At 41.2% G+C, this 22,599-nt stretch overlaps 1 protein-coding gene across 9 annotated transcripts in view; it reads left to right on the forward strand.

The window, feature by feature from the left end:
- The window catches only part of prdm16 (PR domain containing 16), a 172,306-nt gene that overhangs the window by 70,774 nt on the left and 78,933 nt on the right, over positions 1 to 22,599 (forward strand). For 8 of the 9 annotated variants that reach the window (XM_082519891.1, XM_082519890.1, XM_082519892.1 and 5 more), the window contains one exon: positions 20,810 to 20,857. The exons of the other annotated variant lie outside the window; for it this stretch is intronic. In XM_082519891.1, the coding sequence (XP_082376017.1) occupies positions 20,810 to 20,857 (48 nt within the window). The remainder of the gene's footprint in view (positions 1 to 20,809; positions 20,858 to 22,599) is intronic. 9 annotated transcript variants of the gene reach the window in all.

Consider the following 22,599-nt stretch of genomic DNA (forward strand, 5'->3'; position numbering starts at 1 on the left):
CTGATTTCCATCCTCCAAGATGTTTTAGGCATTCTTTCTGTGTGGACAGAACAACTGTAATATTACAGTGATCTACAGGTAGCTGTTGGTTTTTATCCCAAGAAACATATCTTAAACCAACATAGAAAACATGATCATGATCAACATGATCAAGACTGATGTCCAGTTAAGTATGAGAAACTTAATAAAAGCATTTAATTAAATATATTTTATTTGAATATCAATAATAACTGTTGTGTATTAAATATCTGAATGTGTGACAAAAAAAAATAACAAGAATAATGCAAAATGTCAGATTGTGTCTTAATCATAACCGTAAAGCAAATAATTGTGGAAGTTATAGACAAACTTTAGAAAAAAATACACACGCAGTCTCACAGTATGAGCAGTAGGGCTGGACTCTGTGTTAATGTGCGAAAAAGTAACAGAAGTATGTAAAGTGTGTGACCTCTAATGATACCCACACAGAGCTTGAACCCCCGCTATTCCTAAAGCGACAAAAATGACAGAGGAGATATGATACACTGACTCATATTCTTCTGACCCTCACACTAAATCAGTATCCAATCAGTATTTCTTTGTCTGAGCACTCCTTCGCTGCAGCACAGCTATCATTAAGTGACTCATTTAGGCCATCACAGGTGTAGCCTGCTGGTGGCTTTTAATGGGGAATGTTCTTTCTACTGTAATGCATGCTGAAGTAGCTGGGGCTAATGTGACCCCTATAGTTTGGCACTGCATTAGTGCCAGAAGACCCAGCAGTCAGCCTTTAACCTGGGGACGACAGGGCCATGATTATGTTCACCGCAGGGTAGGCTTGGCCAGAGGACAGTCAGCGATACACACAAAAGGATATGCCTACAGTGACTTATTCAGACACATGGGTAATTACTAGCTTATTCTCTGTAAGTTAGTTATATCTGTAGTCATACACGACCAACTTTTAGTTCAGAGAGCCGGCCCCTCTTGTCTTTATAGGGTAACTTAAAAAAAGCACTTAGAAATGTATGTACACAAGTATCTTTCCTTTTCCTTTGTGCAACTGAATAGAAAAGTAAGTAAGCATGCTAGGATATGCAAACACTTAAAAAAGATCTAGCTCACATAAAATTGGCACACTTACTCTGCCTGTCCCATTTCCCTTTCACCACTTTAACAGCTCTAAAGTTACCGTGTTTACTGTCTCTGTTCACTTACTCTTTCTCTCACTGTCCCTCTTGGACACAGACACCAACACACACACAGACACACACACACACACACGGAGGTTCCAATCGTATTTCAAGATAATTCTCTCTCCTCTTGCTCTTCTTGTCTCAGTATCTTGAGCCACTAGACACTGAATGGACCACAGGGAAAGCTGATCTCACAGACAGACACACACGATGCATGCACACATACGTGCACACTCACAAAGCTGCGTGTGGTCCCACCATTTCAGTCGTTACCATGTTTTCTAATGCTTCGTCAGGTCCCATGGTCAGGGTCTCGGACTTAAGACTAATCTTTTAAATTCCCTTCACTGTTTCATTCCCTTTTGTCTGATCAGAAGTCACTTGCCCACCTTTATCACTTTCGCTTCTACTCTTTCTTTTGCGAGGCTTTGTCCCTGTGTGACTGTCGAAGCTTTGGTTGTTTTCTTTACCATCTTACTCTCTGCTCTTTCTATTTTCTTCCTTCTCCTGTTCGCGCTTTGCATAATTTAAATCAGAATTCCCATGTGAGTACCTTGCTCTTGACCTAGCTTAGAAAGCTCCTGATTGCTTTAATAGCAGTCTTTGGACCTGGAAGGTGGGTGTCTTTAAGGAACTCTGGTGAGAATCATGTGTGTGTAGTGCGTACTACCAAAGGGTGGTTGATTGGAACTGACCTCAAGAGTGTCAGGGGAAAAAGAAGCACAAATATGCAAAGTGGGCGTGTGTGCTTGCATAATTGGGCCAGAGAGGAATACAGCAAGGTCAAGTAGAACAAATGGTCAGTGGAGTGAACACTATGAGTCCATTAAAAAAAAAAAAAACAACCTCACAATATACATATGCATGTTCAAGGGGTACTGGTCACTTTGAGGTTAGAAAGAGGATGCTGTGATGGAGAAAGTTGTCAGTCCTGTTTCTACTCAGGAATGAGTAGCGACTTATGGTCTGTATTGCAAAGCTTCTAAATGGAAATGAGTGTATGAAGTATAGCATTGCTGAAAAAAAAAGAGGCTTCGTGCTTTGTGGGCTTACCTTTGGTAGAGTGCAATTTAAAATTTCAGCCGGAATACACAAAAGTATAAAAGCAAGGCAGCGTGCTTTGCAGAAGAGGCACAAGTGTGCACAAGGCTAAGTCCTTCAACAGTGGGATTGCCCTAGCATTAGCAAAAGTCAGGAGGCCCAAAGTAAGCCCAGCTAAGGTTGGGGTGAGGCCTGTCAAACCCAAAGATTGAGTTTGAATTAGGCACACCATTCAAAGCTACTGAAAGGAGTTCCTGAGCCTCCTATTCTCTGCCAGCAAATTGGGAGGAAATCTGGCTATTGTGCAGAGTTTTGAAGAGGCTGTCGATGGGGAGGGGGCTGCACACTGTGCTTACCTATAGACAAAGGGTCCTGGGACATCCAGGAGAGGCTTTGAAATCGCTTTTGGGTAGAGACAGAGGCGGCCTGGAGTAGCTCCTGGTGTGGAAAAGGTCAACAGTTCTCTGTCAATGTAGATACCAAAAAGAAGGAGGCTAAACTTGAGATTTTACAGAATGGAAGCAATATGAATAACTGGAATTCAATTTCTCTAATTTTGAAAATGTGAAAATATGTCTAATATAGTAGTTATACCGTGTATTTCAGTTAGTTCAGTTCAATTGATGCTCTTTTTATAATCAATTAACAAACATGGGCTTTAAAGTGGTTGATGTCAGCTGAAGTTATTCACACCATTAGGTGCACGTAGTAGATCACAGTGTTGTGTAGTAGAAGAAAGACACAGTTCCCAGCAGTGGTGCTGAAACTGCACCACTGTGTCACAACATAACTACATTTCTCTCTCTGAATTAAGCTGGTTGTTCATCCAGTGAACTAAATGTTATACAGTACATGGAAAGAACCAAACTGGTATAGCAATAATACAGTAACACTTTCTTAAGTGGCTTAACTCCGTATTTATAAATTAAGACAAAGCAAAAGCACAATAACAAAAGATATTGAGTGTATTTTCTTAATAAGAAAGGTCCCAAAAAGCAGTAAACCCACCACTAATGTACATCATCAGCGATAACATACTAGCAACGTATTTTATAATATTGTCATAATTTTGTAATACTTGTGAAAAGAAGTGCGAATTGGCATTCTTCAAAACAAAAGTCTGTTTTATTTGTTACTGCATTACAGTTGTATAATATCTAGTTCATAATATGGGGCACCAAGCTGCATGCATACTGTTACATAAATTGGTCGCAATCTAAACACATCTTCAGTTTTCCGTTGTTTCGCTTACCATGGCAGCAGCTGAGCTTCTTATATGTGTGTGAAAAAACTAACAACAAAGCAACTTGTAATGATGATGATCATAATGATGATGGTCTTCTTTTGGCTGCACTTTGATGGATGAGGATTGATGTGACCTTCGCTGAATTGTGTGTGCCTGCATGTGTTTTTGCGTATGAGAGAAGACAGACAATCCCTTAGGCTAAACAGCCCGGATCACCAGATGCACACATAAACACACACGGTTTAATGGGCAGACTTATGCTGCAGCTACCCTCTTCCTGATCAGCAGTGCAGCCCAGGGCTCTTCCGGAGTCTCTTTCCCCTACAAGAGTCCAGCTCCCCACGTCTGGCCTACTATACCAATGCCACCCCTCTCTTCTCATTTTTGTTCTTCCCGCTTCGCTCTCTGTCTCTCGCTCTCTCATTAATCAATGTCAAGCTGTCCAACAACAAGGCCGGCATTCTTTCGGTTCCTTGCATATGTCATTGTGACCCTCCCTCCCCCCCACTCCACCAAGTGAGCCGCCACCATCTTCCTTTCACATGGCCGCAGAACTGAAACCAGGGCCCGCTCTGCCAACTTGAAAAGGTCGTCTAGCAAAAGGAAGGGAGAAAGGTGAGGAGGAGGCAGTTTTCTCACTTCTGTCTATTCTTCCTTCATTTCTCTGCCTTCACTAAGCTGGGGGCAGAAAAAAAAGCACCATAGTCTAATATAATTACCTTGAGACGTAGAGGAAGAAAAAAAACTTGGGAACAGTCAAGGCATCGGAGGAACGTGCATGTCCCCACTGCACAAACTGACATCGGGGTGACGTCTTTCATATGTAGTTTTTGGGTGTCCAGTTTTGTTCCACTGAAGGGCTTTTTGACATCTACTGAACATCTAGTGTTGACGTCTGTAGACCCTCCATATAGAGGCTATTTATAGTGCAAATATGGTTGTTGTGGATGTGTTTTCAACTCATTTTAGACGTCATTTTTATACTGCTTCTAAAGGGTGGAGGACATGTTTTCTATAGGCTACAAGTTAATTTTCAGGTAGCTTTGTTTACACTTTGTATGTTATCAAATGCGGCTGAGACAATCAAATTAAGTTATTGGAAAATGATCTGGAACAGTACGCCTCCTTCTGAAATGGGACTAGATCATAACAGTTCTGTGTGAAGGAATGTAGAGTGATCAGCAGACATCTCCAAGATGGCATGCTAAAACAAAAGTGAACAGCTACACGGTGGATTTTGAGCAGAAATGTCCCCACCTTCTCACAGGCAGTTTACAAAATGTGCTCATCGACAAATTTTGTCGGGCAGATAGTCCAGTTCATACATACACACTTGCACAAACTTTCAGTCCAGCTACTGATCACAAGCACATTCAGTTCCTCGTTACAATCATAAGCTCTCTAAAACAGGATACTAAAAATCAACCATATATAACGCAAATGCTCTTTTAAACGTATTAAACGCATTGGATCCATCTTCCCTGCTTCTTTCCACTGAGCACCATTATTTGCACAACTCGTCATTAGCCTACAGAAACAGTCAGGATTCTTTCTATCAAGATATGCCACATCAGGAAAGATTGTTTTTGCTTGTCATGAAATTTTAAGCAAAAGTGATTAACCTCAATATGCTGTCCTTATCAAACAGGAGAAAGGTGAGGAACGCCTTTATATAGATGAAATTAAACTGACGTTATTCACACTTTCATACACACAGAAACCTCAAAATCAACACCTGCAGCTTTTTTGTGTATCCCATGGACTGTTTTATGGTTACTATTACTCATGGGTATCCATTTCATTGTCACAGAATGCAGTTTCTCTTTTTTCCATACTGTATTTTCAGTATTAACCTAAAAAATGAGCAAACCCCTTCAGAGTCCCTCCTATCACTAATACCCTTTTTAAACACTTAACTGTCCAGGTTTACATTAAATAATGAGGCCACTTCTCGCATGAGCTCCTCAGCATGCTGTTTGTTTATAAAGAAGCAGATTGCCTCCAAATCAGCAATCATTTAATGGGTGGGGGGGCATGTACTTGGAAATCCTTTCTCTCTGTGTGCCCTCCTTCCCAGAGCATCTGTATGTATTTGTTGTACTAATGAATGGAACAAAAGTTTCCGGGGGCCCAGCGTGAGGAGGGAGCAGCCTGTGAGGCAAAACAGTCGTGGTGAGCCTGAAGTGGACTCTGCTGAGTGGTCAGTTGCTGTGAGGTTGACAGTGAGAGAACAGTAGACAGCGAGAGTGATGGAGACTTGACCCGGCAACCTCTCCCCTCCAACCCCTCTCTTTCTAAATGATAGATGGCTGTCCCTTCTTCTGCACGTCAAAAGCTTTTGCCCCCTCCAGACCTCCAAGGTCACATGCTTGTTCTTTACACATGTACAAATACACATATGCTCACAAATGGCACATGGAAATACTGATGAAAACACAATCATTCTTTTCATCTGTGCCTGTGGTCAGAGATTCAAACTTCTCAGCTTCAGACTGACTCAAACCTTTCAGCTTTACCTCCAGAACTTGTCATAAACACATATACAGACATGCACACTCAATGTCACTCCCACTGAGACCTTTACCTTCAGGCAGCAGATATAGATTTGTTAAGAGTTAGAGTTAAAAGAATGGACAAACAGATCAGTAGAAGGGCAGGGAGAGAGGCAGAGAACAAGGAGTGTAGACCAGACACTGAGCAGTAAATTACTTTGCCAATCAATCTTTCCCCTGGGTTCCCTTGATGAAAGCTGTCCAAACTTTCCCCCAGCACTAAGTAACCCTCCCACAATTTGTCAGTGGAACGCTGGGAAATAGGATGGACAAACAAGTGGCAAGATTAAATGTTGCTGCAAGGGTAGAGCGAAGGAGAGCAAAAGAGAGAAAAATCAGGAGGTCAAGCTGGAGAGAAAATGTGTCGTATGTGTGAAGCGAATGGGATGGCAGTGTTTGGATTAACAAAAAGAGAGGGATGTGTAGTGGGATGGAAAGAGACACTCATACGGTATAAAATGTGGGAAACTGTTAAGGACGATTTGCACTGAGGAATGCATACTATTTTCCTCAATTTGGCTTGGGTAGCTTCTGACACAGACATACACACACTCGCATAAAAGCTTAGGCTCACGGGTCTCCATGGGTGGTACGATTGGGTGATACGCTGTGACTCAAAACATGCCGGGGTGATACATTGTGACTCAAAACATGTGACACCTCCCAATTACAGCATAGAGCAGAGCTAAGACTACAGAGATTTGCAGCTGCCTAAGTTACACATAAAACACATTTTAACTCTCCATTTTTTTTAAAGAAACACTGGCTACAATTATAGAATCTCTCCCTCCACGCACACACACACACACACACTCAGCCTTTTCTCTTTTACACTTGTTGTCTGGCAACTTTCAGAGTGCCTCTGCCCAGAACAGTGAAGGGAGACTGAGGACTGTTGGGAATGTTAATTTGGTAATTTGTTGTTTTATATAAGCAGAGGACTGATGGTGGCGGTGCAGTGAAGGCAGCGCACACACAGTTGGTGTATTTGTCTGTTGGGGGTGTGGTGGATGTGGGGTGAGGGGGGGGGGGGTCGGTGAAAGGAGAGGATAACTCTGGGTGACAAGGTCCGAAGCAGCGATGCAGATGACTCCCGACCAAGTTATTTTTCCTCGATAGAATTGGGCAAAAATGCCACGACGGTTGGAGAGAAAGAAGCGCCCCATGCCCATAGAAGGTATTAAGATGTCTCTGATGCATAGCTGCCCTCCTCCTCCTCTTCCCCATGTCTCTTGCTCTCAGTTACTCTCTCACTTCTAAGTCTGGGATGGTGGCCAAGTGCCACCAAGGACACTAAGGCTAATAAATCATCCTCATTTCAACATCTGTCCAGTTCCAAAGGGCTGCCCACTGCCACCACCCCACCCCTTGTGAAGATGGGTCCTTGGCTTTATTCCTCTTTCAGCATCCTTCCATACTCCCCCACGAACACCCCCTTCCAGACTGACAAAACATCCATTGTCCCATGCCCAAGTGAAGAAGAGACCCTCTTTTCCCCTCTTTGACAAAAGCCGTCTGAAGCCAAGATGGGGACTGCCAGCCGGGATGCCTGGGACCCGGCAGGGGTGCCCCCTCTCCCCCTTTTACTCTACTCCCGCCTTCTGGTTCATCCATCCCTTGCGCTCGCTCTCTTTTTTTACTTTTAATACTCCCCTCCTGTGGGGGTCACTCACTCAGCTCACCCCCCACCCTTTTCATAGTGGCGAACTCTCAGCCTTGCATAAAGACATCAAGTGACAGCAGTGAGAGAAAACAGCCAGATTTGGCAGAAAGAGATATTCGACATGGCTGTCAGCGGCCATTCTGCATGCCTTTTGTTCCCTTGGGTGTAGTTGAAATAGATAAATAAACAGTCATAGGCTGAAAAGCTGGGATCAGAAGCTTGTCGCATTTATTCATATTGAACGGAGAAGAAAAAGAGGCAAAAACCTGCTGCTGCCAATTAAGAAGAATGAGACAAAACTCAATTCACACTGTTTGGATTTGTTGTCATGAGTGAGGCTAAAACTAAGCTATTCAGTGGCTTTCTGTGATTTGCTCTAAAGATGGCAGTAGGTCTTTAGCATTGTGGGTGTCTCTGTGATGCAGAGATGATCCGTGAAGTTGTCTTTGGGCTCATCGGTTAAGAAGCACTCTCGCCACGGTTACTCACAAGGCTTCATTTACTGTGAATGCACAGTGTTTTTTCCCAGCACCTCCAGTTCACCCCCAGCAACAGGGAGTACCGCCCATAACTGTGGATGGGCCAAGCTCCAGCTATATTCAAAAGACTGTCAGCATATGTAAAGAGCAAAGTCACGGCACATTGCTTTTTCAAAACAGACATAATAAACTGAGTTATATATATGCTATATATATATATAGCATGCATCATCTGCTTCTTGATGATGCTGATTTATCTTCTTAGCCCAACTTTCTTTACAGTGGACAGCTGAGCAACTGCTGTTCTTCTCGGCTATTACAAGATATTGTTACAGATGAAGTCAAGTCAACCAACACAGTTGTTTGTTGAAGCCACATGAACTCAGCTTGTTGCAGGGACTGAACCTCAAGTCATCATCGTGTCCTGGTGCTGATAACAAGGGTTAAGGGTACGTGGTAAGCTGTGGACACAAGTGCAATAAACCTTAGACTAAAAACAAAACCTAGCCAGTTGGCTAATCCTGGTTTCTGATGGTTGTTTGCCAAGAGTGTGAGCTGCTGTTGGGTTTACTTGTTGTAGTTGCTGATCGCCTGTCATTCAGCATCATTGATAAGAAGTTGTAAACATAAATTGATGAAGGAAAGGCAGAAACAACCAATCCAGATGTACAAAGTAGTATTATAAGATAGTACAAGCCAAGGCTTGACATAAATGACATAATACCTAATATGCATAATTCTTTGAACTGCATAACACTGTTATTACATTCTGATGATTGATTTTGAAATGTTTTAATATTGTTGTAAACTGATAAATCTTACATTGGACCCTTTACGGTATTTAGTTTCACTTTTCAGTGTTTACTGGTGGGCCTCAAACCTTAACTTCATGCAAATGTTTTCATTTTGCTGAAACTGCTCAACCAGAGAAGAACATTTACCAATAAGGTCCTGTGATGAATTACTCAATTAGTGTTGGTGGCATTTTTGTTTCATATTTTATTCTGAATTATGTAGATGGCGGCACTGTAATTAATGTTTCTTTTTTTTTTTCTTTTTTGTGGTTGGGTCATTATGCATGGAAATGTATTTGCTTCTAATTTAGAGTTTAGAGTATTAGCTCATTATAAGTGGCAAGGGTTTTGGGATGGGAATATGTCTCCGCAAAAGGTTTTTGACAAAAAAACTTTTTTCCCCCCCAGTGTCCATTTGTTTGGGTTCTTAGCATTTCTCATTAACATGTTATTATTCTGAGTTAATTCACATCAGATTTCATTATATAAAAAAAGATTACGTACGTTCTGATTTTGTAAAAGATGATCTATAATCAGATTTTCTGCTTCCTTGCAAATCATATCCTGTCACTGTGCTTCTCTAACCCTGCAAAACATTTACATTTCCAATTAGGCACCAAGAAGAATAGCTAATTTACCACAGCATGCAGGCGCCTGATGTCTCAATCTGCCCAGTGTCACCAGTGTGAAAAGGAGTACTCTGTAATCATGCAGACACATTCACTTATAGAGACACACACAAAAGAAAACAGGCTGCACGGAGTATGAGAGTTGCGGACAGACCCAGTCCAGCGAGGGGAGTGCACGAAAAAGTTAAGACATGAAAAAAGAAAAATAAATAATCGACTCACACTTAAAAAATGTGAAGAAGGGTCTTATTGAGGCACTAGAGCAGCAGGACAGGCAGCAGTTCAGTAGTGGCCCCAGATTGACTTGTCTCTGAGTGGACAGCCAGCCAGCTCCTCCACACAACACCCACATTGTCCGCTGTGCCAACGAGCCAGAGCAGGGCTCCACTCCTCAGGGGGCTGACTGAGACGAACACATTATAGATACATGTTAGCCTTGGCCCGACCTTCTGTATACCGTGTGAGGCATTCAGCGGAAGGGAGACAGAGGAAGGAGGGAGGAGATGAGAAATAAAACGCATATGGAAGTTATTGAAAGCTACATAATGGATAAGCCTATCCGACAGCTTAACAGCCTCGAAAAAGAAGGTCTTAAAAAGTCTTATAAAGAGAGGACACACATCACTCTTACCCCAACTGAATTTTAGATGCTGTGAAATGAGATATGGTGTTTCTTCACAGGGGTGAAAATAGAGAGAGATAAAGGGAGAGGGAGGCATTTTTTTGAGACGAGATGTTTTCAAGAATCCATTGGCTTCCTAAACCAGTAGCTCTGTCTTTAGCTGTCTGGCAGAATCATCTTACTTGAGCTTCCATCTCTTTCTTGGTGCATTGTGAGGCATCCTTGTTGATCTGATGGGAAACCTCAGAGCTGCAGTATTATCATATTGTGTAATAGCCACCGGTTGCAGAGGTTCCTCCCCATACCCTGAATTTGGGGTCTGTTTCCCAAAAACTAAAAATCGTTACTGGCGCTGTCTCGTTTTTACCCATGCTCCTTTTCCTAGCCTGCTGCTCAGTACACATTGTGTTTTAATAAAGTGTGTGTAATAATATAAAATGTTTCTGTTTCAGCTTTTATCTTTCCAATGTCATTAACAAGCAGCTCAGTGACGGACACTCCCCACTCTATTTACGCATCTGCAGACTTATTCACTTAAGGCCCATCAGCTGCCACAGGCTTTATCTCGCCTTGCGATAACACTGTTAACAACAGTAATGCGTGGTGCAAAGGAGCCACTGGAACTGCCACTGTCGGGGTGAATAAGTGAGGTCAAGGGCTTTTAGCACCTGGTGATGTTGCTCCAGAAAGGCTCCAGCTCTGCTTTATGGTCATTATACTCCTGTGAAATGTGCAGCTTAGTTTTGTTTTTAAATCTCTTCTCTAAACCCTTCTCTGTTTCTGTGCTTTCCAGTGTTAGCAGAATTGGGAATAAGAAAAAAAGAAAACTTGATGGAACTCGGCAGGACTGAACGGTGCCTTTCCTCCCCACATGCCTTGGGGAAAACATTGGTGTTATTTTAAAAATCGCACTGTTAAAGATTAATGTGGGCCTTGAGGAGTGTGTCATCGTTCCTTAACGACAGGGCCGAGGCGCCGAATAAAGCCAACACTGTTCTGTCCCTCAGCCCAAGGACAGATAAGTTTCCTCTCGCTCCTGCTTTCCCTCGTCCTTTGTCCAGTGGCTCTCTCCCCCTAAATCATCTCCTGTAACTGCAAGGGCCAAAATGGGCAAAAACATTAATGACTGTTGGCTCCAAAATCTATTTCTTCTTTTGTCTTGGTCCCGGCTTTTTCTGTTATTTAAAATAGATGAACGAGTGGGTGCAGAATAGAATACATCCTGGCTTTGGGGATATAATAACAAAAAAAGAAGGTCAAGAAGCTATTTGCAAACATTTTCCAAGCTGATTGCTCTTGTTAGATGACTAATGGAAAGTCCCAGCTCTGAGTTGTGACTATGCAACTCCCCCAATAAAATCATCAGTCATCATCACATGGACAGGCCAGACAGTCAGACAGCTATAAACTAGGGTTCATAGACCAGAATGGCGCATCCTATCTGTACATATCGTACTAGGATGATCGTGCGGATGATGATGAAAAGCTCTACAAAAAAACAACAACTGTTTCACAGACATCGGTGAATAAAATGATAAGTGTGATAAGACCTGTGAGGTTTGATGGGTCTCATGTCTGAGGTGTGCAACTGGAACTTAGTGTCCCTTGCTGAAGGTTTGTGCTGATAACGGAAGTGCTCGATAAGCTGGGCAACATGAATCTTAGTGACAGAGATAGTCTCTCCTTCACTCTAATAGGGCTGTAAAAACTTGGCCTTATATGGCTTAGCTAATAAACTCATTTTTGATGAGCACGAAGGTCAGAGGAGTAGGTATTAATATTCACCTGCACAGAGGTGCATTTTCTCTTCAGCAGTCTGACTTAGGGGCTTATAATTGCTGGTATTGATCGAACAGTTTTTGGTTTATATTCAATAAGAGCAACTGAACTTTGGAATGACATGAGGTATCTGTCAGATATTAAAATTTTACTTGGCAGCGTCTTGCACCACAAAGTCCACTCCTGTGCAGAGTTTTTTCCATTCAGCGCTGGGATAAGCAGTAGCATCGTATCATTGCTTTTGCAACATCATTACCCCACATTCTTTTGAAGTCTGATACCACGTGACACTTCAACTCATCTTGGGTTTTGATGGCAAAAACATCAGACAATGGCCTTTGTACAAGGGAGTGGAACTGCTACATTATCTCCAAACAGTTATATCTTATATCTTTGAGATGTCCACAAGGCCAAAACAACATGCCAGGCTGATGAAAGAGAAGCCAAAGATGTAACTGTATCACTGTCAAGCAGTGGTGGGCAGCATGTCTCACAACCTGCTTTTACCACCCATTACTTGTTTAACCCAGACAGACAAACTTTAGGTCAGCTGAGGGGGGAAAAAGGACAGCGGTGAATCATCTTACTACAATATTCTTGGACACTGCTGCTATAATTGAATTCATTAGCTTCATTAATCATAAGAGCTTGACATTTATTGTGGAGGTGATGGGTTAATCCTGTGGACTTAGAGACACTTCCTGAGGTGATAAATGTTGCTATCTCTCAGGAGCAAGGCTAAACAGAGTATGACTCCAGGAAGACAGAGAAGGAAAAAAAAGCCAGACAGAGCACAAGAGCCCCACAAAGGTGGCCATATAGCAAAAATCTGAGAGAGCAAATCGCTGAGTGCAGAAAACCCATTTAATCAGTCATATCTTGATGTTACCTTTGTGTTTTTAAAGTGCCACTGCTCTTCAGTTTGTTTTTCTTTTTCGTTATTTAGTAGACATAATTTTGTAGTCGCCGTCTTCGTCATTTGGATCGTCGAGTGTGGTGATTTCTAAAATCCCCTGATAAAAAAAAAACTGCCCATGTAGTGAGTACAGAAAGACTATAGAGGCTTTTCAACCACTATTTAGAACATATGCAATTGCCAGATACTAAATTGCTGGTGAAATAAAAACATATGAAACTAAGAAAAGGATTTTGAGACCATTATTTGCACTTGGCAATCAAGTATGTTACCTTTTCTTTTTCTTTGTATAAGCCCTATGCTAAATTTCTGGCCACCATAGTAAAAGAAGTCATTTATAGCCAATATCTCCAGACAGTATCTTTTGGCAGTAGCAACTAGCTTAAGTGCTCTAGTCTTTATGTTTCCACCGTGTAAATAATCTGATTGGCCACCAAAAGAAATCACAAGGATAAACAACGTTCTAAGTTACAGTCCATTTGTTATACACAAATGCTTTTTGTGCTTTATCGTCACATCGTACTCAAAATAGCACAGATGCTAATAGCAGCCATTAAAACTATTAAGCTGCCATTATTATTGCTGGTATTTATATTGTGCACAAGCTTCAGTTAGGGATAATTGCGTTTGAATTTATTCGGTAAAAACTTACACACTTAAAAAAGCTTTTTTTTAAATTCATTTGATGGATCTGTTTCTGTAAAAGAAAGGATATTCTTAACCAATGTGCAGCTTTTTCTTAGTCATTTCATTGTGTGTTTGTTGAAAAGTATATTAGCACAATAAAAACAAAGCCCTATACCATTTACTTTAGTCCTACTGATAACCTAAGACCTAAGTCTAAATGTCTTGGTAAACACAGAGGCCAGGACCACTACAAAATGACTACTCAGAGTAAAGACTGGCTCACAAATGTGTATACCCACACTAGATTGCACCGAAACTGCTGGAGGTGCTTGATAATTGATCTGGATTACTGTTAGTACTGTAATTATGTAGCCTAATGGTTCTAGTATGTGTATAATTTGTCACTGTTTGGTGCATCAGATCAAACATCATATTTCCAATGCTGGGCACAAACAAACACTCTCATACTCTTGAACAGGAAATTCATGTTCAAGCCTTGTTTGTTTATCTGCCAGAGAAATCTCAGCAGCAAGTTACTTGGCGTAGCTGTGGCCTTCTCGGGCATCATCATAATCATCGTGTGTAGGACTCGACCTTGGTATAAACTCATGAAACCCTTAAAAAAGCCCCTACTTGTCTTAAGCATTTTCAAGGGGATGCCTCACTAAAATACACAGCACATATGAAACCCAATATACAGACTTGTAAAATACACTTTTTCAAGCAAAAACTTGCTCAAAATGTCTTTCTGTTTTCCTCATTTTCTCCTGTCTTGCACTTTGTTGAATATCTGTCCACATGTAGTCCCCTTGTTTGAGCAAGCCTATTCTTTACATACATATACTGGGTTTAAAGTAATGAAATGAAAAGCTACCAAACCCATGCTGTTTATGCTGAAATATGCTTATGTTGTAAATATTTAGCCTGACCCTGATAAACTATATGCAATTTACTCGCCAGTTGTCAGTCATCACATGACAATATCTCAGTGGTTGCTGTCCAGAAAAGCCTTGATGTGATGAGAGATCTCCCTGTCTGTGTTTCTGTGCCCTTTTCTACCTACTAAAAGGAATTCCTGGTTTGAATTAGGGATTCATCTTGGCACTCGACGGAGGGACAGACAGTGTGGTCTGATATACGTAAATATACAAATTCAGTTTGTAAGGGGAAATGAAGATCTGAAACATGTGACACTGCTGAGCTGAATAGCAATATCAGATTTACGCCATGCATCGATGTAAACATTGAAATATGCACTCGATGTGTTTGCACTTTGCTCAGCTAAAATGAAAAGTATCTGTGGCATGACCTTTGATTGAATTTATATGCCCCAAGGTCAAGACTCTAAATCTTACCCCATAACCTTGTGCTTGCTAAGAGGCAATATGTGTCACAGAAAGAATGGGAGATCATAAGAAATAAAGCAATATGATTTTTCTTCCTGCTGCCACGTGTCGATAAACTGCAACCTTTATCAAAATGAATAGGGAAGACGCAATATATTATTATCTGAAAGGCATGTCACAGCAGCTGCCGATGCTGTGTAGGCAATCCTCTTAGGCCAAAAGGTAGGGTTATTTATTGGGTCTGAACCTTGCGGCTGTCACACCATCTGCTAGCAGAAGATCTATTGGCACGTCTTTATTCACTTATGATTATTACTGATCATCTGCCCAAATGACCTATCAATAAAGTGGAAGCCTAGCAGATAATTTATCTGTATGGTTCTGTCGATATAAGGTTCAGAATCAAAGGCCTTAAAAGGATAAGGGGTCTTGGACGTCAGATGATGAATGGTCGAACAAGGCGCCCATGAAAATATGGCCCTTTTAATAAATTTACAAAATCCAGCTCTCTTTCCTCCTCCCTCCACCTCCCTTTGCATTCCTTTTGCCCTCTTTTTCATGAAGTGAGCTTCTTTCCCAATTTCTGTTTGCTAAGTGCAAACCTCAATTTGAAACATCACTTTCCTACAAAGAAATGACTTCAAACTCTGCAATTGTATGAACGCAAATATTTGATCTGCTCAATCGTACTGAGTGTGGCATCTCGACTGCATGTCTAAGCAAGATCTGCGAAGCATACAAGACACTGGAATGATGAGTCAAGCCTGTCCGGGGTCGGTGTAAACCTCTGCCAGTATATTTTCACTATGCCATTTTCTTCATAAATCACACAAAGACTCTCAGGACACACGGGGTCAACGCTTGTTCTGTAAATATCAGCCGCTTGTATTTGACAAGTAGCCGTGACTTTCCAGAGTCACACAATAGTTCTGAGTGTTTGCCTTCCAAATCTAACCTTTGTGCACTAATCTCTATCTCACCAACAGTTCTCAGTTCCGTCACAGGCCGCACCCTGACCCATCTGGGTGTAGGATTGGGTAACAGAGAGCTTTAACGCCATGCAATAAGTGTCTGATCTCCCTGATCCTTTTTTAGTTTTTACTTTTTTTCGTTTTTACTGATAAAGTGTGTAGTTTTCTCACATTAAGTTTAACAGAAAGTGTAAGTAACAATAGGTAATCAGTGGTTAATCTTTTATAGCGGCTAGAAAATGAAAGAACGGAGAAAGAGAGTGAAACTTTCCTATCAGCAGTGCCCCTGATGTTTGCCTTGGCCAAAGCACCTTAAGTCTTCCACTTATTAAAGGCATCATATTGTATCTGATGGACGCCCAGTTTCCTGGTATTTAGCAGTGTGAATTTCAGCCCTGTTTCCTCTTCTCCTTCCTTGGTCTTCAAACTTACCTACTTAATCTTTGTATGAAACCTCATTGTTGAGGTATGTTTTTAAGAAGTCATAGCCCTGGTCTTGTTTTAGGTCAACTGTCAAAGCCACTATCTCTGGGAAGTCCTGAAATAGCCACATTTTACCCCCTTTTAAAGAGCACGCCAGAGAAAGGACTTGGAACAACAAGCAGGCATTATCTGACTTGATGCTAAAAAGCAGACTCAGTCAGACAAGCATCCTTACTTAAGCAGTCTCTGGCAGGAAAGTGTAAAAGGTTCATTATCAGGGATTCCAAATGATAGCAAGAGACCACAGACAAAAAAAGCCCAAAAGGAGACTTTTTATCACTTCTTCTTTTGTTTTTTTCTTTTCTTTTCTTTTTTGGGGCAGTTGTGACATTTTATTGATTGTAGTGCTGCGAGCAAATATGCAACTGTGTGGGAGTCAGAAGAGTTAGATACATTTGTAGAGATTGTGTTTGACATGATGGTTAGTTCTGATTTTAAAGGCTCCAACAACTTTTTTGTTCTTTTCTTTTTTCTTTCTTTCTTTTTTTAAATTTCTTGCTCAATGAAAAAAATATGTTTTCTCAACAGCATATTATTCAACTCAACCCACAGTGAAAGACCGCTTCCTCTCCATCTGTACGTCAAAAAGATCAATAACATAACCAGGGCATTGCCACCACAACGAAACTCTGTCAATGTGCCAAGAAGCTCCAAAAGATCCCAATAAATGCGTAGCAAAACTTTCAATTTGTGGATTTCTTGGTGTGGCACTTGCAGCCAATGGGTTGTCAGTCAGGACCCTGGTTCAAAAAACCCTGAGGTTTGTTTGCTGCTGGTTCTTTTTGGAAACTTGTGGCTTTGTGACATCCTCAGCCCTCCATTGGGCCGTGTTACTGTATTGCCTCATATTATCCAGGGTTGAGGAGAATTGTTTTTGGCAACAGAATGCTAACATTTTCCTACGATGCAAACCTCCAAGTGAGGCCCTCTTCTTCTGCTCACTCCAATGGATGAGCAAGCTTTGTGAGGTCCTTCTCTACCATGGGAACCATGGGTACTTTTCTGATATCATACCAGTGAATTTTGTGACTATGAGAATAGTGTATGTTTCATTCTTTAAAAGACTGACTGTACATGCAAAGCATACATATGTGCCTTTATGGGCTCTATAAAGAGACCCTGTTTGGGGTTGTTGTGCTGTTTTTTTAATAGAATGATTTTACTCTGTCATGTGTTTTAGACTGTGACAGAGCTTGTAAAAACAATAAAGCGGTCCACTCACTGAGGGTCATGTTTTCTTTTGTCCACTTGGTCGTCATGTTCTGTCAATACGAATGGTGCTAAGGTGGCGTTGAAAAACTCCTGACTCTGTCCAATAACAAAAGTTATGCTATGAAAAACTAATAATGGAGGGGTTTTCCCTCACAGCCAGGTCGAAAGCACACGCCACAGACACATAGTGTCACATGTACAAACACACACAGTTACGCATATTCCTAATGAGGGTCTGGACAGCTCTCGGTGGAAGGATTCTGCAGGTGGCTGCACTTTCATCAAGCCACGACTGGATTTGTTTATGTTTGAGGTCATATGGGCCAGAGAGAGACATTTGTGTGCCCAGACACACATTTTACACACTCTGTCTAATTACCCTCACTTCAGTGTTTTCTCTTTTCCATAAGACATATTGACATGTCAGCATTCAGCAGGCTAGATACAGAACAAATGGACAATTTTACCTCTCTCTGTGTGTAGTGGAAAATCTATCCCTCAACATAGGCCGGTCTGTATTTCGACCTGTCTCTTCAACCAAGAGTAAAGTCACTTTGAGGCAATGGTGACACGTGCAATAAATCATAGGTCTGCCAGTCAGTGGCCAATCACATTTTCCTTCCCTAATTAATAGCTTATTTATTTGTTTGGCAGAGTCCTGCTGCAAGGGTACAATATTCGTAGCGTGTGTTTGTCTGGTAAGTGTGTGAGGGTATTATGTGAGTCAGTGTGTACACACAACTTGCCAATGTTGAAAGAGCATCTCCACCTGTCTTTGTGAACTTTAGATCACAGAGTACCCTGTTAACCACTAATCTTTATATTTAACTTCCCCCAAAAAATGGGTCGCTTCACAATAGACAATCTACATTACAAATGCATAGAAATAAAATGCAAGGAAGCTTTATAATTAGTCGGCCATATTTCTGACAATGAGCTCAGTGTTTCTGGACTCAGAAGGGAGGTTTGGACGAAGGAGTGCCCACACAGTCCCGACCCCCAACCTAAAGCTGAAAGGCATTAAGGCATCAGTAAAACCACTCATGTCTGCTTGCATGTCTTCTAGAGTTTTAGGTTACTCTTGCACAATTTGATACACACACACACACTTGGCATGTAGCTGAGCAGAGCAGAGGGAAAGTCCAGAAATTGTCCTATAGCTGTTGAACGCCTGGTAGCATTTTAGATGACCCAGCCAAGCTGTTGGTTTTGTAAACTGTTGCAGCTGGTTTGGTGTATTACAAGAAATGGGACAGCACACTCCAAACTGCAGCCTCTCTCTCTTACACACTTTCTCTAGTTTACTGTCACTCTATTCCAATTTTTAAAGTTCACGAGCACTGCTTTTTTACCTCCCGGGCAGACGTAGAAATCGGATATCTTTCTTTCTAATAAATAGTCATGTTGAAATCATGTTAAAAAACTGACGAGGCCTGCTTTTGTTCCACAAAATTTTAAAAAATTGTCTGTTTATTTTGTGCCGGTTTGTGACCGCTTGTTCCTTTAAATCATGACGCTGGCATCTGTGGCTGCTTTTTTCATCAAGAATAAACTTTGTCGTGGTTTCTTTTTTTCATCCATATGTCCCTGTAATTTACTAAACCGAAATAATGAACATAAAATTTGATATACAAGAAATGCTTTATAATAAAAGAAAATTTAAAAAAACGCACAAAATTGGAGGATCAGCAAAGTTTGTTCATTTTTCACAAACTTATGCTAGCATGCCTGTGACATAAGTTACCAAATCAGCAGGGACACTTATATTTTCATCTAGCAGCACAGTTTCTATGTGCACATTTTTAAAACAAGGGAGCTACAGTTACAAGTGAAAAATCTTCAATTTGATAGCATGTTTACTGTTGCTTTGTTTGGAGTGGATTTCACAGGAACAGGATGCGTCTGTAAAGGTTTAGATGATGTGTACAGTAAGTAGGTTGAAAACACTTTTGTAAGTGTCTGTGGTGTAATTACTACCATTTGGTGAGGCTTAGAAGCACATCCCTAGACAGCTTAATGTAGAAAACCATCGATTAAGGTACATCCGTGTGCATATGGGCCATCTGGTTCACTGTTTAGCAAGGGGGAGGGAGGGAAGAAGAAGAAAGAGTCAACTTTTCTGCTCTACTATGTACTAAAGTTCCTTTTTTTTCAATCTTAACTAAAGAATAAACAGTTGGAGAAACTCACAAGCTCTTTTTTTTCCTGAGGTTCAAGCAAGTGGGCATAACCTAAATCTCATGCACATAATTCATAATAACTTCCTGTGAATTACAGCGTTGTATTGAAAGGTGCATAAAAGACATCGCTGTGAGCCAGAATTTGAAGAATAGCTCCACAGTCTACATGGAGATTCCACAGCAGATAAATATCTCTTTTCCCATCACGGTGGGCCGCATTGGTTAAGGAAATACAAACTTTAATATGTCAGCTCTAATATAAGGGCAGCCAGTCTTGTCACAACGCCCAAACAACATGCATACTGTTAAAGGGCAGATGGGGAGGATAGTGAGCAGGAAAAGGAAGGTTCAGATATGCTTTAAGTCTGCACTTGGGGAAGTTTTATAGGCCTAATTTGACCTAAACTCAGTAAAGTACTATGCTGATCCTCAACTCCACCCCAAACTGCTCTGAAAACAGTCTGCATTTCTTCTTTGATCCTCATTTACCATCAATGGGCTTCAGAGAGGGAGAGAAAAAGACAGGCAAACTTAGAGAGACTCTGGGTTACCATTCTATGTGAAATGCCCTCTCACTGCAGCAGAGTAGCCCGATCTCTTCATCATTCCCCCACTTCCTTCATTTCCTCTAGCAGACACTGGGAGCATTCTACCACCCATCTGCCCCCAGTAAATATTGCTTGAAGGCTTAATTATACACACACACACTGACACACATACACACACACATAGATATTCTCAGTGAAATTTCCTGCAATGCTGAAGCGGAGAATTAACGTCAAATACGGGGTATTCATTCATCAGAATGTGTGCAGTGTTATGTTTGCTTCTGTGTGTGTTTTTGTGACCTCTTAGTCCATTATTATATCCCTCTGGTCACATTTGTAGCCCAGAGGGTGTATGTGTGTGATGAACTGCGAACACCCCGTGCTTTTGTCATCAAGCACCGACGGTCAAACCTTATTTGAAGTGCTGGAATTGATGTTTTCTTTTAATGCTTTGACAAATGTATTTGACTCTCAATCAAAATCAAAACTTGTCTGGCACACTGAAAAGATATGTATATTATATATGTTTTTGTGTTTGCTTTGCAGATGATGAATGACCATGAGGATGACTCCCCTGATAGCTGCATCAAAAAGGTAGGATAGTTATAAATCGTTATACTGCTGTGCAACCCGGATCACTCCCTGAATAACTATTTTGCTGGTTTTTACCAATTAATCAAAACTATCAGATTTCTTGGAGGATGAAGTAATAAACTGGCATTTTGTAGCAGTCACAGAAAAGTGGGTCTTCTATTCCACATTTGACTGTGTTTGTGGGATCTAAAAAAAATCACTGGCCTCTGTGTGAGGTCATGTGAGCTTATATTTTATTGCAAGAACCTCCACTAGCAATTTTTTTAAAGCATGTTGCCCATCAGTAATGTCCGTCTATGTAGTGCACTGCAACTGCATTCATTGGCTAGCGTTTAAGTGCCTAAAGCCTTTATTATCACTGAAGACTGAACAACAGTGATCTGCATTCTAAGAAACCCTCTCTTCACTCAGATAAAAAAGACTGACGCGCACACACACAGACACACACACAAACACACTATGACCGATACGTCTCATTGACCAGTCAGTGACCACTTTATGAGGTGATAAATTTATTGAAGAGGCTGGGCAGTTTGATTTTATGACCAGTGTCACTAGGTCAACAAAGAACAGCAAGAGAGTTCATGTCCATCTAATGGTCCATGAAAGAACAATGGCTTCTGGAGAGGGCACGCTCTTTCTGAGAAATACTAAAGCCATTGCAGGCATAGCCAACTCAAGTCAGTGACCGAGTAGTCGGAATCAGTTATTGAAAAACCAACAGCAGTAAGTTATATTGTTTAGCAATATATATTTACAGTATCCCACCAAAACAAGCAAAACCCACTGAGAGCTGAATTTTTTTTTGCCTTTAGATTGCTTGAACTTGTGTTATAGTAGCTCTCAGATCTTTGAGATGGCATTGCTGCAACATTTATTATATTTTTACCTTTGTGTTATCTTACATGACAAAATGGTCAAATATGAGTAGGCTGCTTTTTTAATATAAAAATCTGACTACCTTTGAATAAGTAATTGTGGAAGAGGACTGAACATCTGCATGGCAAAATTTACTTCAAGTCTTTTTAGTGCAGTTTATAATTATGGCTCTTAGAAAAGAAATATGAAATAAGTGTACTCATTTGCATTTCAGGTCAAGGGTCCTGTTGCTGTGGCATCTATAAACAGGCAGGCATGTAAATCACTGACTGCTTGGTTGATTTGAAATCCTACATTAGTCAATGAGCTTATTTTAAGAGTTGACCGCAAGTGGTTTGGGCTGTTCCGTCTTCCCCACATGTTCGTACAATGTGGAAAAACCTACTTGGTTTTATAAACTACCAACCACCTTCCACATAAGAGTGACCCATGCACTCCAGTCAGCATTCAGCAGGCACACACACACTCACATGCTTAGGCGTTTGCATACATGCAGTGATAGGAGCATAGAGTTTTAATGTGTATACACTGAGGCTCACACAGATGACAGAACACAGGCTTACAACATGCCTACCTATGGTTAATAAAAAAAGACCAACAGACACACGCACAAAAACACACTGGCCACATCTCATTATGCAGTGTGTGAGTTGCGGTGGGCCCTCATCGGGCGGTGGCAGACCACATGCCTGTTATGAATATGAATGAAATTATGCATGAGCCATTCCTTATGACATGACTCATTCATCTGCATGCAGTCACACACAAACAGAGGGCACGCACGCATGCACGCACACACAAACACCAGCTTCTTCTGCCTCTACTGTGTCATTACCATTGCTATGCTTGATTAAGGCAGAATT

This window comes from Aulonocara stuartgranti (assembly GCF_965226115.1).
Source record: "Aulonocara stuartgranti genome assembly, chromosome: 20".
Lineage (NCBI taxonomy): Eukaryota > Metazoa > Chordata > Actinopteri > Cichliformes > Cichlidae > Aulonocara > Aulonocara stuartgranti.